The 22,765-nt window shown below is 41.0% G+C and overlaps 8 protein-coding genes across 8 annotated transcripts; 6 read left to right on the top strand and 2 right to left on the bottom strand.

Annotated features, from left to right (window-relative positions):
- Positions 1-767: 767 nt before the first annotated feature.
- Positions 768-1,643, top strand: BEWA_039170 (hypothetical protein; the record flags this gene model as incomplete). The annotated part of the gene is made up of 1 exon (XM_004833274.1): positions 768-1,643. The coding sequence occupies one exon, from the start codon at positions 768-770 to the stop codon at positions 1,641-1,643; it is 876 nt and encodes a 291-aa protein (XP_004833331.1).
- Positions 1,644-5,354: 3,711 nt separating this feature from the next.
- BEWA_039160 (hypothetical protein) lies at positions 5,355-5,933 on the top strand (the record flags this gene model as incomplete). The annotated part of the gene is made up of 1 exon (XM_004833273.1): positions 5,355-5,933. The coding sequence occupies one exon, from the start codon at positions 5,355-5,357 to the stop codon at positions 5,931-5,933; it is 579 nt and encodes a 192-aa protein (XP_004833330.1).
- A 460-nt stretch (positions 5,934-6,393) lies between these two features.
- BEWA_039150 (conserved hypothetical protein) lies at positions 6,394-8,799 on the top strand (the record flags this gene model as incomplete). The annotated part of the gene is made up of 1 exon (XM_004833272.1): positions 6,394-8,799. The coding sequence occupies one exon, from the start codon at positions 6,394-6,396 to the stop codon at positions 8,797-8,799; it is 2,406 nt and encodes an 801-aa protein (XP_004833329.1).
- Positions 8,800-10,196: 1,397 nt separating this feature from the next.
- Positions 10,197-11,042, top strand: BEWA_039140 (hypothetical protein; the record flags this gene model as incomplete). Its single annotated transcript, XM_004833271.1, has 1 exon — positions 10,197-11,042. One exon carries the CDS (start codon positions 10,197-10,199, stop codon positions 11,040-11,042), a length of 846 nt encoding a protein of 281 aa, XP_004833328.1.
- A 4-nt stretch (positions 11,043-11,046) lies between these two features.
- Positions 11,047-14,136, top strand: BEWA_039130 (hypothetical protein; the record flags this gene model as incomplete). Its single annotated transcript, XM_004833270.1, has 1 exon — positions 11,047-14,136. One exon carries the CDS (start codon positions 11,047-11,049, stop codon positions 14,134-14,136), a length of 3,090 nt encoding a protein of 1,029 aa, XP_004833327.1.
- A 345-nt stretch (positions 14,137-14,481) lies between these two features.
- On the top strand, positions 14,482-15,390 carry BEWA_039120 (signal peptide containing protein; the record flags this gene model as incomplete). The annotated part of the gene is made up of 1 exon (XM_004833269.1): positions 14,482-15,390. One exon carries the CDS (start codon positions 14,482-14,484, stop codon positions 15,388-15,390), a length of 909 nt encoding a protein of 302 aa, XP_004833326.1.
- A 14-nt stretch (positions 15,391-15,404) lies between these two features.
- Positions 15,405-15,864, bottom strand: BEWA_039110 (hypothetical protein; the record flags this gene model as incomplete). Its single annotated transcript, XM_004833268.1, has 2 exons — positions 15,405-15,484; positions 15,579-15,864. 2 exons carry the CDS (start codon positions 15,862-15,864, stop codon positions 15,405-15,407), a joined length of 366 nt encoding a protein of 121 aa, XP_004833325.1.
- Positions 15,865-16,803: 939 nt separating this feature from the next.
- BEWA_039100 (DNA-directed RNA polymerase I, putative) lies at positions 16,804-22,356 on the bottom strand (the record flags this gene model as incomplete). Its single annotated transcript, XM_004833267.1, has 1 exon — positions 16,804-22,356. The coding sequence occupies one exon, from the start codon at positions 22,354-22,356 to the stop codon at positions 16,804-16,806; it is 5,553 nt and encodes a 1,850-aa protein (XP_004833324.1).
- Between the last annotated feature and the right edge of the window lie 409 nt (positions 22,357-22,765).

Below are 22,765 nucleotides of genomic sequence, written 5' to 3'. Positions count from 1 at the left end.
GACCATTCTACTCACACCAGTTGGGACATTAATGGAGTACTATTATGGAAGGATAATTGGAGGATAGTATGAAGAAAACTATGGAAGGATGACAAGTAGTAGAGGAGTCTGAGGAAGAACTAAAGAATGGAGGTTCTAGTAAAGCTTAAGAATCTACTGCTGGATCTTCTACTGTATGTGATGCTAGTGGTAATGCTAGAGGACCCGAAAGATCTGATTCTAAATATAAAGAACTTGAACTAGTTGGATTTGAAGCCCCTTATCAACCTAAAGGACTTGATCAGATCATCATGATCTATACACCCTATCAATAATGGCAGTTCCACCAGTAATCATTGAGTTAAGAAACAAGCCACCTGATATTGGGAATTTCACCCACCAATATACTTCCATTGGTAAGAAAATTAAAGTCACAAAATCTAATTACCCTCTTGGATCGGACTTCCTCAGGTATGAACATGCTTTACAGACTAAAGACAAATTCACACTATTGGCAGTTAAAGATGGTGGTACCCATATTCGTACAATCCAAAATACTGCTAATGTAACTTCAGTTTCTGCTTATTACTGGAAACATGACAATGGTACTAATCCACCTACTAAGGCTCTACTAGTAGAAGTTACCGGCAGTGAAACGAAGTATTATGTCAGGGGTACTGGTAGAAACAAATGGACCTCATTTACTGTATCTTTAGGTTCTCAACCTACTCAACTCACCGGTAAGCTTCTTGAGGAGAAACTCGATGAATTTACCTGTGAACGTCACAATGGATATTACCCAAAACAATTCTAAGACTCATAAGAATGGAAGCTACTGTTGTTACAAACATAATCATACTAGAGTCTCCGTTACTGATAAAACAGTTTCCTGCAAAACACATAAGCAAAGCTCTACTTCATGCTACAAACACCAGGTTATTCCTAATGCTGGTAAATGGAGGGTAGCTGCTATTAAGTATTATGGTGTTAATACTCCCAGTAAAAGGAATAGAGTAGAAATTCCTGGTCTTAGCTTGCTTACCAAAGTGTCAGTAAAAGTTACAGTTTATGTTTTATACTGCGGACATAATCCAGTTCTTATATATCTAGAGTCAACTAGTGGAGGTTCAGATACTACCGGATGGTATAAAAAGGGCAGTGATAATAACGACAATGAAAATTGGACACAAGTAGGTCTCGACATAACTCCAGGAGATTTAGGGAAGATTGACTGTAAGGATAATGAAACCTTTCAAAAACTTGCAAAACTACTTACTAAACTTGGATGTTACGGCTTGGAAGAATGTACTCAAGATACTAAATCACTACAAGAACAAGAACAACAACAACGTACTAAAGAATCTGAAGAACTAAGACAAGAAGTCAAAGAAGCCGAAGGTGAAGGCTCTGAAAAGGAAAAACTCAAAAAGAAAGAAGAGGAAGGTGCTGTTGCTAATGCTCTTAAAGTTGATGGTGGACCTAGACAAGATACTGCTGTTGATGCTCTTAAAACTCAACTTCAAGATGCTTTTCCTTGGGATATAGAGAACATTCTTGGAGCCTTTGCTGGCGTTTTTACAGCTTCCTGTATAACTATTTTTGTATCATGGAAACTTTATAAGGCATACAAGCATTACTCTGATCCTTGGGTTAGACCAATTTAATGAGACTCCTAATCCCACTCCTCAGCCTAGTTAATAATGACAGAGCTATTGCACACTAGAAGGATAATTTAAAGATCACTCATTATTCATCCTGTGGATAGACTGTTAATCGCTAATGCAGTGCACCTACCTTTGCAGTGTTTTCAATTCAGACTCATCGTCTGTTCCTCAAATTCCAATCACCATACGTTTCTATAGTATACAGTAATATGATATTAGGCATTTCTGCAGATAGTTTGCCCCGTCCCCAATTCTTTTCCTTTGAAGAATGTTCACGAGTTTGAAAGGGATCCAGACATGTTAAAGACAGAGGGGGATCCTTTAGATACTGATGAAGTTATACGGTACATATAGAATGTTTTCTAGGCACAAGTCACTCACTCGTTCTTTCACATCCCAGGGGCAAGGTCCCATCATTTTCTGTTGTAGAACTTGGTCGACGATTGTAGCCTCTCTAGAAAATTGAGGATACTAATTAATCTGCCCTAGGTGTAGGGGTTGTGTTATATGTGCGTTATTAGTTCCTACCCTTCTTGACTCCTACGGATTTTCCGTAGGTTTTGGGGGCCTTCAGACCTTCTAGAAGCAGCGGTTCTCCGACGTTTTATTATATTCCTAATCCTTATTACTTTGTCGCGAGAGAATTCGAGCTCGTTTTCCACTTCCTCCTCTTCAAGAGGTTCTTCCTCTTTGTCGAGGTTTCCGAGAAATCTCCCAAAGATATCTTCCAGCTTTTCTTCTGGTTCTCTTTCTTCGATCGTGAGTTACCGAATCAAAGGTGGTACGTAGTACTCTAGTCTGCATGTAAGCTCTGATTTTTGTGGGCAAAGCTATTTTCTCTAGGTGCTTCGCGTGGTATTTTGTAACCAATCCATCCCAAGAATATACTATTGGAACGGTGCATGCTGGCATATTATGGATGCAGCATAATTCTTTTGCAAGGACATCGTATTTCCTTTGTTTGTGGGATTCCGTATCTGAAACCTTAGTTGGACACGTGATTCCGACTTCGACTATAAATATCCTTTTATTTCTCCTGTCGTAGAGTTGGATATCGGGTCTATTGTTCGTTATCCTGGCGTCCGTCTTAACAGCAGTATCGATCCTAAGTTCATTTGTACCGTCAGTAACTGTCTCCTGCATCACATATCAGGATACTAGGAAGAAGAGTGTCCTGCACAAAATATGATGCGAGGATTGAATACTTGGATTTCAGAATGGTTAGACTCAACACTATTGATGCAGGATCATAGGAAACGGTCCAAGGTCAGATTTGGAGGTTTGTGTTCCCTCTTAACCAGAGGTCAACTATGGAAAGGATTCCACTCTCAGTTTGATACTAAAGCTTAGTCCATAAGTATAGGCGACATTATGGAGATCTTGTGACTCTTACAGCACTCATTTGGCAGCAAGGATTCATTGAAAAAGAACCTGAGGAAAAGCTCAATAAAGAATCCAATGCCTCCAAGGAAAGTTTCAAGAGCCTTTTCAGGTGGTTTGCCATATTTACGAATGTGACACTATGCTGTTCCTCCACTCTACCTCTCTTTGCATTCATGTCTGGAGGTCAAATGCTAGTTACTGGATTAATTAATCTGCCCTAGGTGTAGGGGTTGGTTTACTTACTGGATCATAATTGCTGTTGCCATATCTCCCATTTTCATGACTATGTACAGAATCTGGAGAACGTGGAAAGATGTAATCTACCGGTGATACTGATAAAGGAGCATGTAAACCACTTATTGAGCTTAATAAGGAACTATCAATCAAAAGTTCTCAGAGATTTGTACATCTGCCACCAATGCTCAGAATCTCATCTGATCACGGCACTGACTACAGCAAAGCCATTCTCCCGTCCTTAAATAGACCCAGCGATGATCTCAACCAAAACCACAACTCCAAGAGAGCCTCAGGAATAATACAAAGTTGTGTAGCTCAACAAGACAAACCTCTGTATCTATCCACTCACCATTTAGCTACACGTGAGATATACTTTGCTTTTACAAACTCTTCATACTTTAAGACGAGTACATCCCCTACATTTTCTCGGATGACCCTCGTGGAATCTCTCCTTCACCCTACGGATGTTTGGATTCTTCTTCCTTCCCTTTTACCTCAGGATCCATAAATGAGAGCTATAACGACCATTTTTGCGCTATTACTCTTCAAGCTATGTGAGTGCGAAGACAACGGCATTGTTCTAGACATTGCCAAGGCCGATTCCAACGTCACACACGAACAAACTTATGACCAGGACGGAGCTCAGAGGTCTTTTGTACCAAAGGAACAATTCTTCTTCAGCGAGGTTTCAGATGGCTCATCTTCGATATGGAAGTCGGATGGGAGCACGAGGTGTACCAAAGTCTTTTTAAGATTGGCAACAACGTCCGCAGACTCACCCTAAACGTAAGTACCGTCGGTAGCGGATGACCTGCCACCAGTTAATGCAAAACCAGTGGATACCCAAAAGCTTGAAGCCTCTTCTTCTTGCATTCGCGTTGACTGAAGGTGTTGTAGCAAAGGTTTTAATGGAGTGTCCATGGAATGCCATTGTTAGTTTTAAAGGTGAGTTGGATGGAGAGATTTTAACGCCCATTTGGTTCTCCGGAGCTTCCCTGTCTCTACCTATGCACTCATACTTCTCAAGGGTTCTCCACATCCATAGAGGAATGAGCGATGACTATGGATTGTCTGCCAGACTGTAGAGAGTCTTGAGTAAACGCCAAGGAATCCACGGTCGATACGGTAGAGCTACCCTGGCATTTTAACATACTCTAGTAGAAATCCATGTACACTCCTAGGTAGCGTCTGTTCCGAGAAAATGTGTCGCCATTTTTGATCGGTAAACTCATCCAAAGGGAGCGTGTCTAGTGTTCCTCTGTGGACAGTGAGTGTACTAATACCATCCATAGACACATTATGCACAAGATTGATGTTTAAATGAGAAGTTGTGTAGAGTATATGTAGTCCATGAAGAATGAATAGGTGATGTCGTAAGTCGGGATAATTATCACCACTTACTTCCATTATTTTCTCAGTCAGAGGAATTTTCTCCCTAAACCCACCATTTTCCGTTCATAATCTCCATTCAGTATAAATAATGGAATAGGCTCTTTATGGGATGTATGAAATGAGGAATTAGGCGGGGGTGTCTACACACTTCTAGAGCTATAGCCAGTATGGCTGGTATAGAGGCATTAATGCAGTTTTATAAGGATAGAGAATGTAGTAAAAGATGATTAGTTTCTATAGTGGTAGCTAGGGAGGACGAATGGTTGTCTACAGATAATGAGTGAGGATACTACCAGAGCGGTAAAGTTGGAATATCAGAATTTGAAGTACGTAAGGCGTGAAATTAGGAAGAAGACAACATTATGAATGCCCTCACAATCTATAGACATGCAGGATAAATGTCCAAACAGTAAGAGTAGATATGTCTGTCGGGACGTTCCTCAGGTTGAAGCTACCATAATAAACCTTAAAGGCGTCCGAGATAGCAATACTACTTGCAAATATTACACACATATGGATAATACATCCAAATGACTGATAACCAATCTTAGTTATGGTAATCACCCCCTCAGAATAGAAAATGATGGAGGTGGACAATCCAAAAAGTGAGTCCGCCAGTACTGGATTCATAGAAGATAAAGGACCTTACCTGTCAACTCCACAGACTTTATAGAGTCAGCCTACAAAGAGGCAATAAAGATGACTAAAGAGACGGGTGGAATGTTTGAGGAATATATTGGTTATGATCACATCTCTGCAATCAGAGATCAGAGTAAATTTACAGTGACATCCATAGTAAATGGTACTAAAAACATACAAAGAGTGGGTGATCTTCCTCTTTACAACGTTGAAAAGATCACTGTTTACTTTTCTGTTTGTGATCCGACTACACCTGTTATGATATACATTGAGCGTGACAACCAAACTACATGGCTTGAGAATCAAGACAAACAAGGGAACTGGACTGATGTTAGCGATAAAATCCCAGAAATCAAAGCAGATAATGGAGATACTATAAAAGAAGCCATTGAGGATATTCTAGAGGGTGTCAAAAGTGATCTAGGATTATGCCAAAAAAATCCTGGACCTAGTGGTATAGTAGAACATACTGGTGCCAATGCTTCTGGAGATAATGATCAATGTAGTTATGGTGAATATGGGCACTCAGGTGAAAACTCTGACGAGGAGTATATAGTGATGGCAACCCTAGTGGTATTCCATCTCCACTTCAACAACTTGCTCTACGTGTGTAATGTAACGATCATCCACCTTGTATAATTATAGAAACACCTTTACTATGGACCTTAACATCATTACAACAAAGATTCTCTGAGTTTCCATCGCAAAGTATGTAGGAAGGATAACGTACGGAAAGCGCAACTTGTCATAACCAATGGAGCTTAATGTGTATGGTATTGTCGTAGAGGATAATTTAGAATAGTGATAAAACTTCCAATACTTCACACAGTCGAGCGTTTTGACAAGTTTTGTAGGATATCACTGGATACGCTCATTCTTCCTTCCACATCAAGCACATCACATTCACGATTCCTCACCCTGCATTATCACGGTACAAGGTTAAATTGTACTTTTATGAATATCTAGATTCTTATAGAGACAATATATTATCAATAGTTCACTAACTTGTCATTGTTAGAGAATGGAAGTTATTATTCCCCATACGCAATCTCGAGATTATTCGTATTGGCGCTACGGGTAGTTGGAGGGGAAGGAAATAATGAAGGCTTCAACACTTTGCCTTTTCCTCCTATTGTATGAGATCAGTATAGTCTCAGGTACGGAGTCGAAGGATGCTCCAGCGGTCTTTGCTGGAGCTACTCTGGACGTTGCTACTCCAGATTATTCTACTATAGAAAAGTACGAATATAGGCTACATCACGTGAAGACACCATCTTACACAGCAAAACCTGGTTATTTTATAGAAAAGGTGGTGGAAGGAGATACCACCATCTGCGAATGTTCTCCCAAGGGAGCATTTGTCAAAGTCACGCATTGTTTTATAAAAGATCTACTTGATCTTATCCATGTATATACTATAGATTTAAATGGTGCAAAGAATGCCTGCTATTTTCTCAAGAAGGATGGTCAGTGGTCCTCCATAGGTGAAGAAGAATTTTATAACAACTTTGGTGCTCTATCAATCACTGGATATGATTTTAATGACAAGGTACTCGATGTCTCCAAAGCTTCTACTGATTGGGAGTTGTACGTTAATGAATCGCCAAAGTCTCCGTTCGCAGTTTATGGAACTAGAAGCACGTGTAGAGTCTCAGAAATTAAGACCAAAAACCGTGGTGGTATCACAATATGGAAGAGAGAGAATGATGAATGGTGTACCAAACTCACCTTTTATCCCAGAGAGGGAGATCATAAACTCCTCTGGATAGTCACCAAGGATCCTTATGAGAATGAGAACATCCTCTACTACTCCAAGATGAGTGGATCATGGAAGTCTGTTGACAAGGATGAGTATCTGGAGGACTTAGCCAAGGCTGGCTTTGACAGGTCAACCTTCGATGATAGGGTTACTCTGGACATATCCAATGTTGATGAAAAACTCTTCTTCATTGACAAATACCAAGTTGACATTATAGTAGAAAACAGACACCATGTTCTTCCGGGATTTAGAATGAACAAGGTAGTGCAGGGTAAGGATATCATCTGGGAGTCTTCAGATGACAGATTCTCTATCCACTTTAGTTTCCATGGCAGAGGACCAAAGATTTCGCTGGGTGTCCTATTTACCACGAATACCAAGAAGGAGAATAAAATTATCTATTACGGAAAACTTGATGGAAAGTGGGTGACTATCACCAAGGATGAGTACTATGATGTTCTCTCAGATAGAGATAGTCCTATTTATACTCATGAAGTGGACAAGCCGGACATAGTCATGAGCAGCTTTAGGAACAAGCAAGGTCTACGGATTGCAACATATGCCTCCAAGGTTGAGAATGCCAAAGCAGACATTCTTCTTGTCCATGGAGCTCGTTCACATCTTACGTCAGACTTTCTCACATTTAACATGGACTGGAACTATGAACGTTATGGCTTCGAGATATTCCCCTACTGCAGTGTTTTTGATGAACCAGTAATTGTCAAGGAGGTATCCAATGCAGAACGCTATAGATCTTACTTTGAGTACAAGACCCTAGAAGGAATGAACCCGCTAGACATTCTTCACAGGTCTCAATACAGGGCTACCTTTGTAGAGGCTCTTAATAGGCTCGGCTACAATGTCTATGGTTACGATCTGCAATCACATGGGTTCTCCGAATCCAAGACTGAAAGCAGATGTCATGCTAAGAAATTCATGGATTATATTTATGATCTCTTGCAATTCATTAGCATTGTAAAGAGAGGTAAATTTGGAGATCCTAATGAAAAGTGGGATGATAAATTAGTCTTCAATAGTCATGAGACGAATAGAAAGATCATACTCATGGGTTATTCAATGGGAGGAAATATGGTTATAAGAGCTGTGCAAAAGTTTTACAAGGAGATTAAGAATCCAAAGGCTAAGTTTGTAGATGGCCTAATCGGTCTTTCTGCCATGCTTGATATGAGCATATATTTGGATACCTTGACAAAGAAAATAGTAAGACCAATATTAGAACTTGATGCGTGCTGCCAGCCTGAGAAAAAGGCATACTTTCACTATACATATGACATTGCTCTCCATTTTGAAAGATTCACAGATTACAACACAGACCCAGTTTACTACAGTGATAGGTACACTAGAAATACGCGCATGTCTCCTTTTAGTGCATGTAGAAGGGTTAGGAAGAAAAAAAGAACCAAGTTATATCCCAAAGATTTGCCAACACTATTTGTACATACTACAGACGATGACGGATGTGGTATAAAGGGTCCAAGGAAGATGGTTAATAAGAGCCTGAAGGATAGTAAAGTTGCAAAACTGGTAGAGTTAAGTGGCTGTGGACACCATATGGCTGCTATTCAACTCATTCCTATCTTGGTACCATTGTTGGAAAAATGGCTAAATGGACACTTTTCAGAAACGGTGAATATGAAGAGACCATTACAGGTTCCCTCTAATGTTAAAGAGGGAGAATCTACAGTACCCGTTCAGTCTAACCTCCGTAATGTTGCACCTAAATAAGTCGTTACACGACTAGAAGGTTCTGTTTCTCAATCTGTAGCTTCTATGGAAGGAACTACTCTTGACCTCTCTTCTCCCAGTCCTCTTCTGTTTACCATAACAGACCATGTACTTTATGGAGTGAATCATAGAGCTTTTGTTCCCAAGGATGGATGTTCTCTAGTAGCCATAGTGGATAACAGGGATACCCTTTGGACTAGTAAGGACGGTGAAGAGTTTACTGGTGTTCATCAGTATTCCAGGGAGGGGTACCCCTCTCTTCTTAGTGTCTATACAAGGGGTGCCGGAGATGAGACCTTTTGTTTTGAGAAAGTTAGTGGAGCATGGAAGACGGTGGACAAGTTGGAATTTGAACGTGAGCTCCACTCAATGAAGGACTCTTCTGCACCTGCTGGTGAGAAGCATAAGGTGGCAGGCATTATTTACTGAGATTTAACGCTGTCAATAGAATATCATAGTATTTCTTTTAAACACACTGTAAAAGAAGTTTTTGTAATTTTAATAAAATAGGAAGACCTATAGCTAGAAACATTATACAAAAGTTGTATAAACACTCGTCATTAATGCAGTACCACCTTGTAGGCGGAGGAATCCAGACGGTTGTCTGTGGTCCATAGAGACCCTAATTTCTACCATACACATCCATATGTGTTAGCCATTTCTCTGTAACTGGTGAGTATTTGGCTCATTGAATCCATGAAGAATTAAAAAAAGGTATGTAGAAGAAGAGGAAGAAAAATGTGTAGGATCTCCCCATGGCTCTTCTTCCTCAGTTTATTCCTTGCCAGGAATACTCACCAAGTCATTAATGCAGTTTATCCATAGATTACAATGGTTGCAATATGGGTGGTTAGTGATTCAATGCAGAGTAGCTAGGAATGAGGTATTAGGAAGACTTGTTTGAGGAAGGGTGCCTCTAAGGGACCATAGACAGCAGAGGTGTGCTACTAAAACCTATAGGCACATGTAATGGAACATTAAATAGTATTATATGTACAGTGACTGTCCATTATGATGGTCAAGAATGGGATTTTAGATGATCGCCTACTCTCTCTACATAGTATCGACCATACCTACGGAACACATTAACAGTCCATACTATACTAAAGGGGTTTTAAGAGTATACAGGGACAGAGGAGGTAATTTTTAGAGAATGGATGGGTATGAACGACTGGAAGGAGCCTATACAGTAGAGTATGTTTATTCCACTAGAGACTTTCATTGACTCATTCAGCTCGCTGATGACAGAATGTTTTCCATACGGCTATCCAGTGAGCTGATTGTGAGGGAGGATGAATGAATGTATGAGTAACTAAGGTACTGGTCTGCTCCCTTTGGTCGCATTGAGATTACTCATGGATCTCAGAGTTTTGAATGAGCACTCCTGAACATGGAGGATGAGCAGAAATAGAGGGAATAATCCCCAAATCAACATTTCCAAGAAGCCGGATGATAGCGGTAAGGGAGAGTACACATCCCATGGAACAATCTTTGCTGTTACCAATGGTACTACCAATGTACCAGGATTCTTCAAGCTAGTTCACAAACCTAATAAATCACAGGTTACTCTGAATAGGACACTTGAAGATAGAGATGAGATAAGAGGGGGCTTTATGGAAGTAAATTCCATATCTGATGTTAAGGAAGTTTCTGTCTACTACTGGAATGGTAATCTTAACGACCCAATCCTACTTGGAATTACCAAGGATGGTCGACCGGAAAATACCAAGTACTTTAGTAAAGGTAATAATGTCCGAAATTGGATGAATGCTCCTATAGAACATCTGAATGAACAACAGGCACTTGATGAACAGAACTGTTACAAGAATAATGCTGTTGTGTTCAATATAAGGGACTCTCAATCAGGTTACCTTCGTGAAAGCTCCAGAGCTACTTGTATACAGAAGACCAGAAAAATAAGGAAGTCTAGACCTACTCCCCCTCCTGGAAGTGAATACAATGTCACAACCTACAGGTTTGCTGATATTAAATACAACAATACTAAGTTTACCAAGATCTCTAGGGTTACTCTTAATGGAATATATATTAACGATATTTCCCCTCCTCGTGATGCACTCGAAGGAATTAGGCTCTACTCATATCCAGCTAGTGTGGATGTACCTCTTATGATTGAATTTATAAAACAGGGTGGGGGATCTACTTTTTATGCGAGTAAAAACGGAAGTGGCGGTAACTGGGTACCAGTTGATGAAGGATCACAGAAATTTTATTGGTGGTGGTAAAGATATGAACGAGCAAAAACCAAAAGACACCCTGTCCGAAAAACTAGACGAATTACTATGTTCATATTATGATAACATTACCTTTGACATATCCCTAAAGAATTCTGAGAAACATGCCAAAGATGAAACCAAGTATTGTTGTGAGCATCATAAGAGTGTGGATGTCAAGGTATCCGTTAGTTCTGTGCAAATTTATTGTAATTTTCAACCTAACCCAAACCATATTACAGCTTATAAACATTCTATTTACAATGGAAATCTGGGTGGTATTAAGTTCTACGAAGATGGTGAGAAAAACAAAAGAAGGTGTGTTAAGTCTAATGCATTGAGCTTTCCCATGTCTGTAAATAGCGTTTATGTATTTTACTGTCAAGGGAAGAATCCATTATTGATATATGTAGACAGTGGAACTCCTATGACCCGTGGATGGTATAGAAAGAGCACTAAGGGTTATGAGCACAACTGGACATGGATCAATAGAGGACTTGACAGTATAACGAGAACTGACTTAGAGAGTGGGATTAGTTGTGATAAGTGGCAGAAACTCAGGAAATATCTTGGAGAGCTAGGTTGTCGTAGCTTTGGAGACTGTAACGGTAATTTAGCACGTTTATATACTGTACCTCAGGATATTGGACAAATAGAAGCTTCTGAAGATGAAACTCCACATAAATCATCTGGAAGTTCTGATGAAGAAGATGTGCTAGTTGAGAATGATTATTCACCATCTAATACTATACTTAGGACTGCACCTCAACGAGCCTCTCCACCTGGCGTTATTATAGACATACAGAAGGATCCTAATGGAGGGAGACTAGGATCTGATACATATAACTTAGGAGTGGCCGATCAAAAGGTTAAGTTAGTAAAGTCGGTAGACCCTCTTAACTCTGGTTTCTTTAAGTTCATGCATAAGCCACCAAATGGAAAATCTTTCCGTGTGGCACAAGTGAAGTTTGGGAATGTTCCAGTTTCAGATATTGGCGTAAATTCAAATGATGAAATTGAGCATCTGGCGGTATGGTATTGGAAAGGTGCTGACAACATGGAAAAGCCTCTTTTAGCAGAGATACTTAAAGGAGGAAAGTATACATATAAATACGCTAAACCAGGCGGCAGCACCTTAAGTTGGACTTCACTTAATAAATATCCAGAATCTAATATTCCACTTCCACCTGAACAACTTGAGACTCATCTTGACGAACTTAACTGCCAACATAACAACGCAGTTACCATAAATCTATCTTACAAAAATTCTAAGCATCATGCTAAAAATGGTGATAAAAAGTACTGTTGTAGCGATAATCATAATAATGGAAAGAGGATAACTGTTCAGGAAAAGGAAGTTTCTTGTCAAACGCATCCTAGCTCAAAATGTATTCCCTACTTCAAACATGATGTTAGTGCTGGACTTCAACTAGCTGGTATTATGTATTACAATGAGGACGATAACAATAGAGATCAAAGGAATAGAAGACGTATAAAGCCGAATAAATTTAACTTTCCCATCTCTGCTCCAGTCACTGTCTACGTTTTTTACTGTAACATGAAGAACCCAGTTCTTATATACGTTGATGGTGGACAACCTGGTGTTAAGGGCTGGTATAAAAAAGGTAGTTCTGTTGGTAATGGCAATGAGGAATGGGTAAGAACCTTGCCTGGACTCAAAGATAGAATACCTGACAATTTCAAAAACTGTAAGAATGATAACGGTTTTAAAGAACTTGCGGATAAACTAACCACACTTGGATGTCCAGGCTTGAAAGAATGTCTTGGACAGAATGGAGTTCAACGTGAAGAGGTCCCCGCAGCTGACTTATCTGACCAGGTTACTGATACAGAGTCTGAGACTAAGATTCTCCTACAAGGAATCCCTGTTGTTAATAATGGTGTAATTGGCACTGAACAACCTCCTGCTGTTGTTAGCGATAATAGTGCATCTGCAGTAGAAGGCCTTAGTAAAACAGTATGGAAAACTGTTAGTGGCACCGTTGGTCCCCTTATCGATCTTGGAGTAGATGTAGCTGCTAAACTTGGACCTGTTGCCTTAAATGCGGTTGGAACGTATGCTGCGGAGAAACTGTTTGAGAATCTTCTTGATAGTTCCACTGTTAAGGCTGTAGCTCCTTCTATGCCTGTTATTGATAGTGATAGAGAAGTTGGAGCTGCTGTTCTAGCTCTACAATCTGGCGAAGAACAATCTCTTCCTGAAGGTGCTGTACCTCAAGTTACTCAGAATGATGATAATCATGGTGTTAAAGACACTACTGGTTCTTATAAAGATGAACAACCTTCTGCCCAAGAACTTCAAAAACCTGAAACTACCGGGCCTGGCGGACGGTGTGTTGGAGCTCAATCTGGTGAGTGGATCCGAGTCCAAGCTAATGCACTACAATTTAATACTGCTGATTGTAAAGGAATTGCTCGTATTCTATCTCCTCCACCACATATTCCTGGACCTGGTGAAGTTCATGCAGATTCTGGTCTTGCTGATGGTAATAGTAGAGCTAAAGACCTGGATGAATCTGGCACTGTTTATGGTGCTAAAGCTGGTGAAGATTCTGCTGGAGATGAACAAGCTCCTTCTCAAGGATCTCTAGAAGAAAACTCTAACTTTGATCAAGGAAAAAAGGCTGATGCTGCTTCCGGTAGTCCTGATACTGTTGTACAACAAGATTTAGAAACACTACAACGTGCTGAAGGCCCAGCTGTAGGATCAGGACTTCATGAAGAAGATGAAGACCAAGAATACTCCGATGAAGATGGTGCTATACCTGCTCAACCTACTGCTCGTCAAGGTGGTGGAGGAGAGTCTAGTGAAGGTGATAAACATGAAGATAAAGATCCTAAACTTGCTTCCTCTACTCCTCAAGCAGCTCTTACTGAAGAAACTCCTCAAGCTGTTACTGGTGTTCTTGGTCTTCCTGTTGCTACTGGTCTAGGATCATGGGCTATCTTTGGATCTACCTCTGGTACTCTTGCCGGAGCTGGCGCAACATTCTTTGGAGGCTGGAAACTTTATAATCGCTATAAGGGAGATCCTTGGGTTAGACACAGATATCCTATAGAGTTTTTAAAGAATGTGCCATATTGAGTATGCATTAGGTCCACCTGTGGACTTTTGTTCCATAGGGGAATATACCATCCATACTGACCATTCTGCTCACACCAGTTGAGACATTAATGGATTACTACTATGGGTGAATACTGAGGATACTAAGGAAGAATAAGTGAATAAGATAAATAGGATAGTATGGAGACTATGGAAAATGATATATACTGGACACTCTATTATCTTTCTTCTTCCAATGGGGTACACATGAATAGACATTTCTCTTCCTTCCAGGCTCAGGCCTTGAAGTCTAAAAAGAGCATTGTACATACGAGATAAATTAACAAGAATCCTAACTGGTGCACTTCGTGGAATAATATCGGGAAGATGAGATTCTTCCCGTTACTATCTACGACATTCCTGATTGGAGTATGTTATTGTGTTCCTCCAGATTCTAAAATAGGTGGTGATAAAGCTACGCAGCATTTTAGGGAAGCCAATTCTACTTCTCAAGTTCAACGGGTAGCTCAACAGATTCTACAAGAGAAACAGAATGTTCCAGACACAAAGGTTGGAGCTCCTAAACCTGTTCCACGACATCACTCCACCAAAGAACTCGTAGTTCCAATTACCCTAGACTTGGCTAAGGTGGATACAAACTCAGTTGATGTTCCAGATACTACTACGAAGGATGGCATAAATACAACCTACTACTACCCAAAGGGAAAGTTTTATTTTGAAAAGATAGTGGATGGAACCAGGACAGTATGGGAGTCTACTAAAGAGAAATGTTCTCCAGCGTACACTATCTCAAAGGGTAACGTAACATTTCTTGCTCTCTTGCTAAAGAAGTCTGATGATGAGACCGATTTAATATACTACGAAAAGAAGAATCTAGGGTGGAAGCTTGTCGAGAAGACAAAGAGTGAAAATATAATAGAGGAACTAAAGAGGCAGCCTGAGCAACCAGCTGTAAAAACCATCGACTTGGATCTTTCAGATGTTGATTCTACAGCATTCTCTGTAGAAGAATCTGAGGAGGATAAGGTTCCTCTTAAGAAATTTGCCGTTAAAACTGATCATCACTTGAATGAGATAAATGATGGAGATTCTGAACTTTGGAAATCCGATTCTCCGGACAAACATTGTACACTTGCTACGGTATACTTTGAGGAAGAGAGTCCTATGCTAGCATCCCTAACACTTAACCAAGGATTTGTTTATTTAAAAAATAAGGACGGTAAATGGGCTGTTGTTTCTAAGGATGACTATGATGTTGCATTGACTGAGATTTAATACAACAAGCTCATTTAACTTAGCACTGATTTCTTGGAGTATTGAAGAAAGTTTGTTTTCTTGATCAACTTCATATTTTTCTCCTTTCCATGGACTAGAAGTGAAAAGAGGATTAGCTCTTTTATAGTAGTAAAACTTATTTGTGAGCCAGGTCTTCTCAAGTCCCACTATTAGGGGAAATACATTACTATCATCATACCCTAAATAGTATACAGTGACACTTTTTTCATAGTAAGCTGAATCTGTTACTCGTATACTATCTTGTTGTTTTCCATTGTAATATATGCCACCAATATATTGATTGCTTGAGAAGGAATGGGTATATCTCTTGTAACCTTTATCAGGTTTATCATCTGTCTTGTGGACATTTATAGTATTATCACATGCATCTTTGTATTTTCCATCACCAGCTGCTGTTTTACCAATGTCAATGTCAACCCAGCTACCATTGGTACATGTTTTTCCTGCACCCATCTATCATCCATCTTTATTCAGCAGCATTTCCTAATAGTCTCCTCCATAGTAGTACTCCATTCATGTCTCAACTGGTCTGAGCAGAATGGTGGTATAGGCAATAATTATTGGTATCAGAGAGCCTGTCTACTGGGAATAGAACCCAGGAATGTGTAAAACAGTGGGGATAAATAACAGTTTATGCAGGCATTCATTCTTCCTTCTCATCACTATTTAAGCCAGTGTTTCCCAGGGCATCTGTAGATTCTTACCGTCTTCCTTGTGTCCAAGTGTCCTCTGTATTCAAAGGTACTTTTGGCGAACAAGTTAAGGAATATCACTCATTGTCTTCCATCTGGAGAGCCTTCATTTTAGTAATTCATTCATCGAGTTTCTCTTCTAGTACTGTCCCATGGTTACAGAGATCCGTTTTGACAGCAGTGTCCGCTTTCCAGATCCTCCCTAATTGAACATGCATCAGTCTCTGTATAAATGCACCATTCCTTCCTCCCAGTCTCATGAGTCCAAAGAGTACCTCTGTATTCCTCTTGTAGAGGTTCTCCAATCAGTACGACGTTTTTCTGGAACCCCTATAGACATGCTGAGCTACGCCATCGAGGTTGGTACGTAATACTCTAGTCTGCATGGTATGTCTCCACGGGCATGGTCTGTGGATGGAGATAAACTCACCATTAATGTAGTAAAATCTACCAGTAGGCAGTACTAGAGACAATCATCATTCTTGTGGCTTTTCTGCATCATGTTGGAGCTACAGACCTATGTACACGAATTCACTATAAACTCTAGTCACAGAATGACCAAATGTATCAACATACTTTAAATCACCACAATACAGCTTGGTGGTTGTAAATTTTAAATTGCAGATTAATTGACCAACAAAGCATAGAGGAATGAAGCTCATAACATAGACTACCATGCATGCATGTACAAGACGAAGAATTAAAACATAATTTGTGCATTTTGTTCGTTTGGCAACTCGCGTTCCTTAATGTTGATAACCTGCATAATCTTACAAAGATTGGAACCAACGTGTACAGGTTTTCCGGCGATGATGGCACCAGCTGGTGTCTTGAGATTGTCGTATGCACCGCGTTCTGATGCGCTCATCAAAAACTTCATTGTAGATTCAAATGACATTTGTAGCAGGGGGGAATTGTGTTTTGCCATGCCGTACCTGGAGAACGCACGAATGTCACCCTTTTGGGTCATGAAATCCGCAATTAGCGTCAGGTGGCGATAGTTTACATCGATACCATAGACTGAAAAGACCTTGTTGAGCTCAGAGACGATGCATGCTCTGGCTGCTTCAACTCCGTAATAGTGCAATACCGTGGAAATATCGTTGATTTTGATCTTGTTAAAGTCAATGATGCCTTCCTTGAGTAAATAGACCCTCTTGAGATTTGTTCCATCACAATGCAGCGTGTAGTCGTCCTTGCCATCGTGTGAATTGTTGAGAACAACACGGGACTGACGGATCCCGGGAGACTTGCGGAGTGTTTCTTGCGATATCTCCTGCTTGAGCAGTGGTAGAAGATCGAGATAGTATGGGCACTTGGAAACTGGCCAGCCAAATTTGAGAATCAGTCGTGACGTGTCCTTGCAGAATTTGAGCGAGTGGGCAAATCTAAAGACCTTGCGATCTATAGACCTAATGTCCTGCTTTCCAAACTTGATTTCACTCTCGAAACCCTTGTATCCCGTATCTTCTTCCTCTTGTTCAGCATCCTCATCAGACTCTGAGGATGAGTAGGAACATGAATCGCTACCGCACTCGGTCTCTGACTCGTCTTCTTCTTCTTGAACATCCTCTTCCGGTTCCTGTTCCTCAATCTCCACATCTGGCTCGTCATCCACAGGCTCCTCCCGATCCTTGGACCTGGCGACCTTTCCAGAGGATCCAGAAGAGAGGACCATCTTTCTGATCCGAAGGGACTGCTTGTCCTTTTTAATCAGCTGCTTTTGCAATACCAAAGTATTCCAACACTCTTCTAGATAATCCGTATTATCCGGTAGTTCGTATGGTATATTTACATCCATTGTGACAACCATGAGGCCCATTACACGTCTGAGGAACCTATTCAATAGGCAATTTGAGGTCAGCTTTAGTATATTCTGCGTCTTGAATCCACCAACTACCTTTTTGAAGAATGACAAATTTTCAAACTGCACCGTTGCTGTGTATTCCCAAACCTTGCTCCCGTCCGGCCTCGCATAAACATCGGTCTCAATACCAACCGAGTGGACAATGTCGGAGAGCGGAACTGTCCTGAGGGCATTTAATGCCAATTGTGCATTTTTGGCAATCTTGGCCTCGTCTTGACCGAGCAGAGTAGCTGAAAAGTATGGAGTGGATGAATCACCAGTTGTTCTCAAAAGCTCAATCAGACGAGGAATACCGAGTGTCACATTTGCAGCACCATGACCAGCAAGATGGAATGTATTTAGAGTCATTTGCGTAGCTGGTTCTCCAATGGATTGGCCAGCAACACAACCAACAGCATCTCCAGCGTCGCATTGAGAATGTTTATAGTGAACTAGCAGCACTCGTTGATCCTGGTAGTTGCTAGTGAATAATCTCATTTTTTCCATAAACTTTTCACTAGCTTCTACATTGACCTTGGCAACCTCATCCTGTGGAATGAGATGAGAGTTTGCAACAATATCACGTGGCCTGTCTAGATATGCGGATTTTGATACATCAATGCCGTCTTCACCATATGCAAACTGGATGATACTACCGTCTGAACCCCTTACAGTTGCATCATAGCAGACTATAACATCCTCCATGGCCTTTAAAACACAACGCTGTAGATATCCGGATTTGGCAGTCTTGACACAAGTGTCGACAAGACCTTCTCTACCAGACATGCAGTGGAAAAAGTACTCTTGAGGCCTTAAACCAGTTAAGAAGCGGTCAGAAATGAAACCACCAGCACGTGAGCCAAAATCTCCAAAGGCAAATGATGGCAATGTCCTAATTGATGGCATCACTGGGACCCTACGACCTTCTAGCGTCTGTTGCGATAAAGCGGAGCAAATCATTGCAAAATTAACCTTACTACCCTTGGCTCCTGTTGCTACCATACCAAAAAAGCCATTTTCCGGAAACTTTAGGAGGGTGGAATCCACCACACTGTTGATGTCACTCGATACTCCGACGATGTTATTTTGGAAAAAACGATCAAACATGCGATAAAACTCTTGTTCATTACCTCTAAATCTGTCACAAATCAGGTTATGGAAGCTAGAACAAGTGCTCTGTGCCCCGCCCAGTTTGTAAACATTTTCCTTTTCTCTGGTCGTATGCACGTCTGTAGGATCGTGGTGAAGCCACGAGGGGAAACTAGAGAGTAGCTGTGGCTTGTATGAATCACCATTCTTCAACATTAAAATGTAGCTGAGCACAAGCTGCTTTATGCGAGGCACGGAAGAAAGCTTCTCTAGGGACTTTAAAATGAGATTCAAGAGGTCATCCTTTTGTGATACTTGAGCAATGTGGTGAAATAGCATTCCAATAATCTCTCTTGCACGATCAGTCGATTTACATTCCAAAAGTATATCGCGGGTAAAGGGTAGATTTACGACCTTTCCCACCTCATCAATCAAATGTTCCAGGGCAGATAGAATGACAGCGTGTGGAGCATCTCCACTTGATAGAGCGTTATTCTTCTTTTCAAACTTTTCACGCATGGCAGAAATAAAGAGCTGCTGGATGTGTAGGCCTGTATACTTTATCCTCCGAAGGATGCGAATTCTGAGTCGTTCTGCATCACTGGTGAGTATAAAATCCTTTGGACTGCATGTTACACCGTGCATTTGCAAAAATGAGGTAAAGAGATAGGAAAAGGAATTTAAAAGCATTCCGCAAATCCTTGGTCCAAGTAGCTCAAAGATGAGGTGTGTTAAACCATATGATGATGCCCCAAATTGTGATTTATCCAAAACACCCTGTAAAAGCTCAGAGTTTTGGATGATTATAGTTGACTCCTCCTTATTTCCATCGTTTGAACCTCCCCAAGCATCTCCAGGTGTCTTGGACTTTGATACCAAATTTATACCTCTTGGTCCTTTGGAAACGCCGCCACGAATATCCGTAGACATTCCATCCACAAGTGTCTTGAGGATGGATGTTATTACCTGCTTTCCAGTCCAAAGTGGGACCGGATAGACAATGGCTGGAGGGTCAATGTAAATTTCGCGACCGTGGTTTGGGAATTTTCGAGAAAAGGGGTCAGACATCACCTTTAGTCGTTTGGTAATTTGGTAAAGCTCATTATCAATCTTTATATTTTCGCAAATCCTATACGTATCTTCCTCGTCCTTTAGATAAATGTTGTCACTGCAACTGATAAAGGCGTCAAGGGAAACGTAAATCAGATTAAAGTATTCATCTTTTCTGAGAAAGGTATTTTTCGATGTAAGCAGTGCACCGCCCTGACAATGATCCTGGATTAAACCTCTAATAGGTTGGCCATTTTTCGGCACGACAAATTGACAATCAGCGTTTGCTATTAACTGGGCTTCCGCTTGAGAAAGCGGGTCTTGGGGTAGATGGAGGTTCATTTCATCTCCATCGAAATCTGCATTATAAGTACTACAATTGACATAGTTTAGACGAAATATTTTTTGGTTGGTTAATACCTTGATAAAGTGTCCCATAATTCCAGGTTTATGCAACGTAGGCTGTCTGTTCATTAAAGCGACATCACCGTCCAAGACATGCCTATACACTATCCTGGGTGAATTCCCCTCGGTAATACCGGTGAGAAGAAGCTTGGCCTTGGCAACCCTCTCACTATAGCTTAAAGTGGACAAGCTGTACAACCTTCCATTGCTATCTCTGAGGAAATTGGCTCCAGGATAAATCTTTGATCCATTCAAGACTAGTTTCCTTAAAAAGTTCACGTTATACTTTGTTACATGTTCCGGTATTGTGAGTTCCATTGCAAATTTTAGTGGCATGCCCATCTGGTTGGTGTCCATGAAGCAGTCTGGAGCAATAACAGTACGAGCGGAATAATTTACACGCTTACCAAGCATGTTTTGTCTAACAGTTCCACTCTTGTGCTCCATACTCTGTTTAATTCCTGGTCTTTGAGCCAATGTAGAAGTCCCCTGCTTTCCACTATCCATGTACATGGAGAGTCTCCTTTGCAAGTTTAAAGTGTGATTATAAATGGAGCTGTTGAAATCACACCCACTACCACAAACATATTCCTCAAATTGTCTGAGCTGTGTCTCATTCACATTATATCCCAGCAATTTTGAAATGTACTCCTCATCCTTAAACGCTTCCTGTATGTTTGGGTGATTTTTCACTCTAAAGAGGATCTTTAAAAACTCGTTTGCAATCACAATTTCCAAGAGCGCAGAAGACCGCGCATGAAGCACAATTTGTTTGTCTGACGTAACCAGAGGCGGTCTGAATCTGTTTGGAGAAACTCCCATGCAGTCCATTATGAATATCCTCCAGCCATGGAAACGAGATTGAGGAAAGATGTTTCCCAGAAAGCCAGGGTTTTCGGTAAAGAGCTTGTTGAGAGCTGGAACGAGATGAAACGCTTGCAAGTGCATCATGTTTATCGACTTTCCAGTTGCATTCAGCCCCTTGAGCATGGGAGACTCAAACTCTTCATTGAGCATATTTATGACCCTTTCCGTCTCCTTATCCTTTTCACCATACTTTCCCTGATATTTTTGAAAGTCTTTAAAAACCTTTGGCTCCAGGGATGAGGGTGCCCAGGATATTTCAATGTGAGTGGAATCAGCAGATTGCTTGACAGCGATGCTATTCCTATCACCGCAGTGGTTACACCTTTTGGTCTTGGCTCCAATTGCAAAGAAACGGTTCCTAATCTCGTTCCATATATTCACGTCAAAGTTTGAGCTGTTCTTTAGCCTTGTCAAATTCGTCGCTTGAGCATCACCTCCACTTCTTACTTGAGCCACCTTTTTCAGCTTAAAGAGAATCTTTTTAATGTGGTCCTTTTTCGACTCCTTTGAGAGCTGATGGAGTTTGGTTCTGTTGGATGCCTCTGCATCCTTCTCGTCATCATCCTTGTCATTCCCAAAGAGTTGGTCAAAGACGATTAAATCTGAAAGCATTCCGGCCTTTGCGAGATCAAAGAGTCTCTGGAACTTGAGCACCTGCTTCTTCCTGAGCTTGAGTTTAAGGCAGTAGAAGCAGACGGTCTTGAGGAGCTTGACGAGACTGGGCAACATGAGTGGATGGAAGAGGGGCACTGCAAAGTCAATGTGACCCAAATGGCCGTCACAGTTTGTCATTTCATTGCAGGAGGAGCAGTGCTTGTAAATGTCACTGGATCCCAGAGCTGGGTCGTAAATACATGACTTACCAGCTGATTCATAGCCAGAACGTCCTATATTCTTGATTTCAGAGACTGACAAGGTGTGAATCTCCTCGTTTGACAAGAAGGAGAGGGAGATCCCCTCCACCTCCGTAGACACCGCAGTATCGTAGCTGAGCATTTTCCGGCTAATTTATTTGAAGCTAATATCCAACGTGGTAGTGAGTTTAACGGCCGCAAAAGCTGCAAAATGGCCAAAACTAACCAGCGAGGGTAAATGGGCGATTAATCGACTCAAACAACCTCCTTTAAGCTTAAAAATGGTAGAAGTATCCGTAAATTGACCTAGTCGTCTCTAGGCTTGGGATATGCCGCGGAAGGTCGCCGCGCAACTCAGTCCCAATCAACTGACGCAAGTTGATGGAAAATAACGAGTCACTGGGACAAAGACTAGAATTTAATGTACATTGCGATGGTTTTTTGCATAATTACAAGTGAGGATGCAGGTTTAGGCCCTAGAAGGCACTCCACCAGACTCACACAACAGAATCTCAGCCAATCGTCCTTGAGACTCACAATTTCAGGCTCCA

This window comes from Theileria equi (assembly GCF_000342415.1).
Source record: "Theileria equi strain WA chromosome 2 map unlocalized gcontig_1105316255037, whole genome shotgun sequence".
Taxonomy (NCBI): Eukaryota; Apicomplexa; class Aconoidasida; order Piroplasmida; family Theileriidae; genus Theileria; species Theileria equi.
The sequence above is the reverse complement of the archived record's forward strand: the minus strand, read 5'-3'. Positions and strand labels throughout refer to the sequence as shown.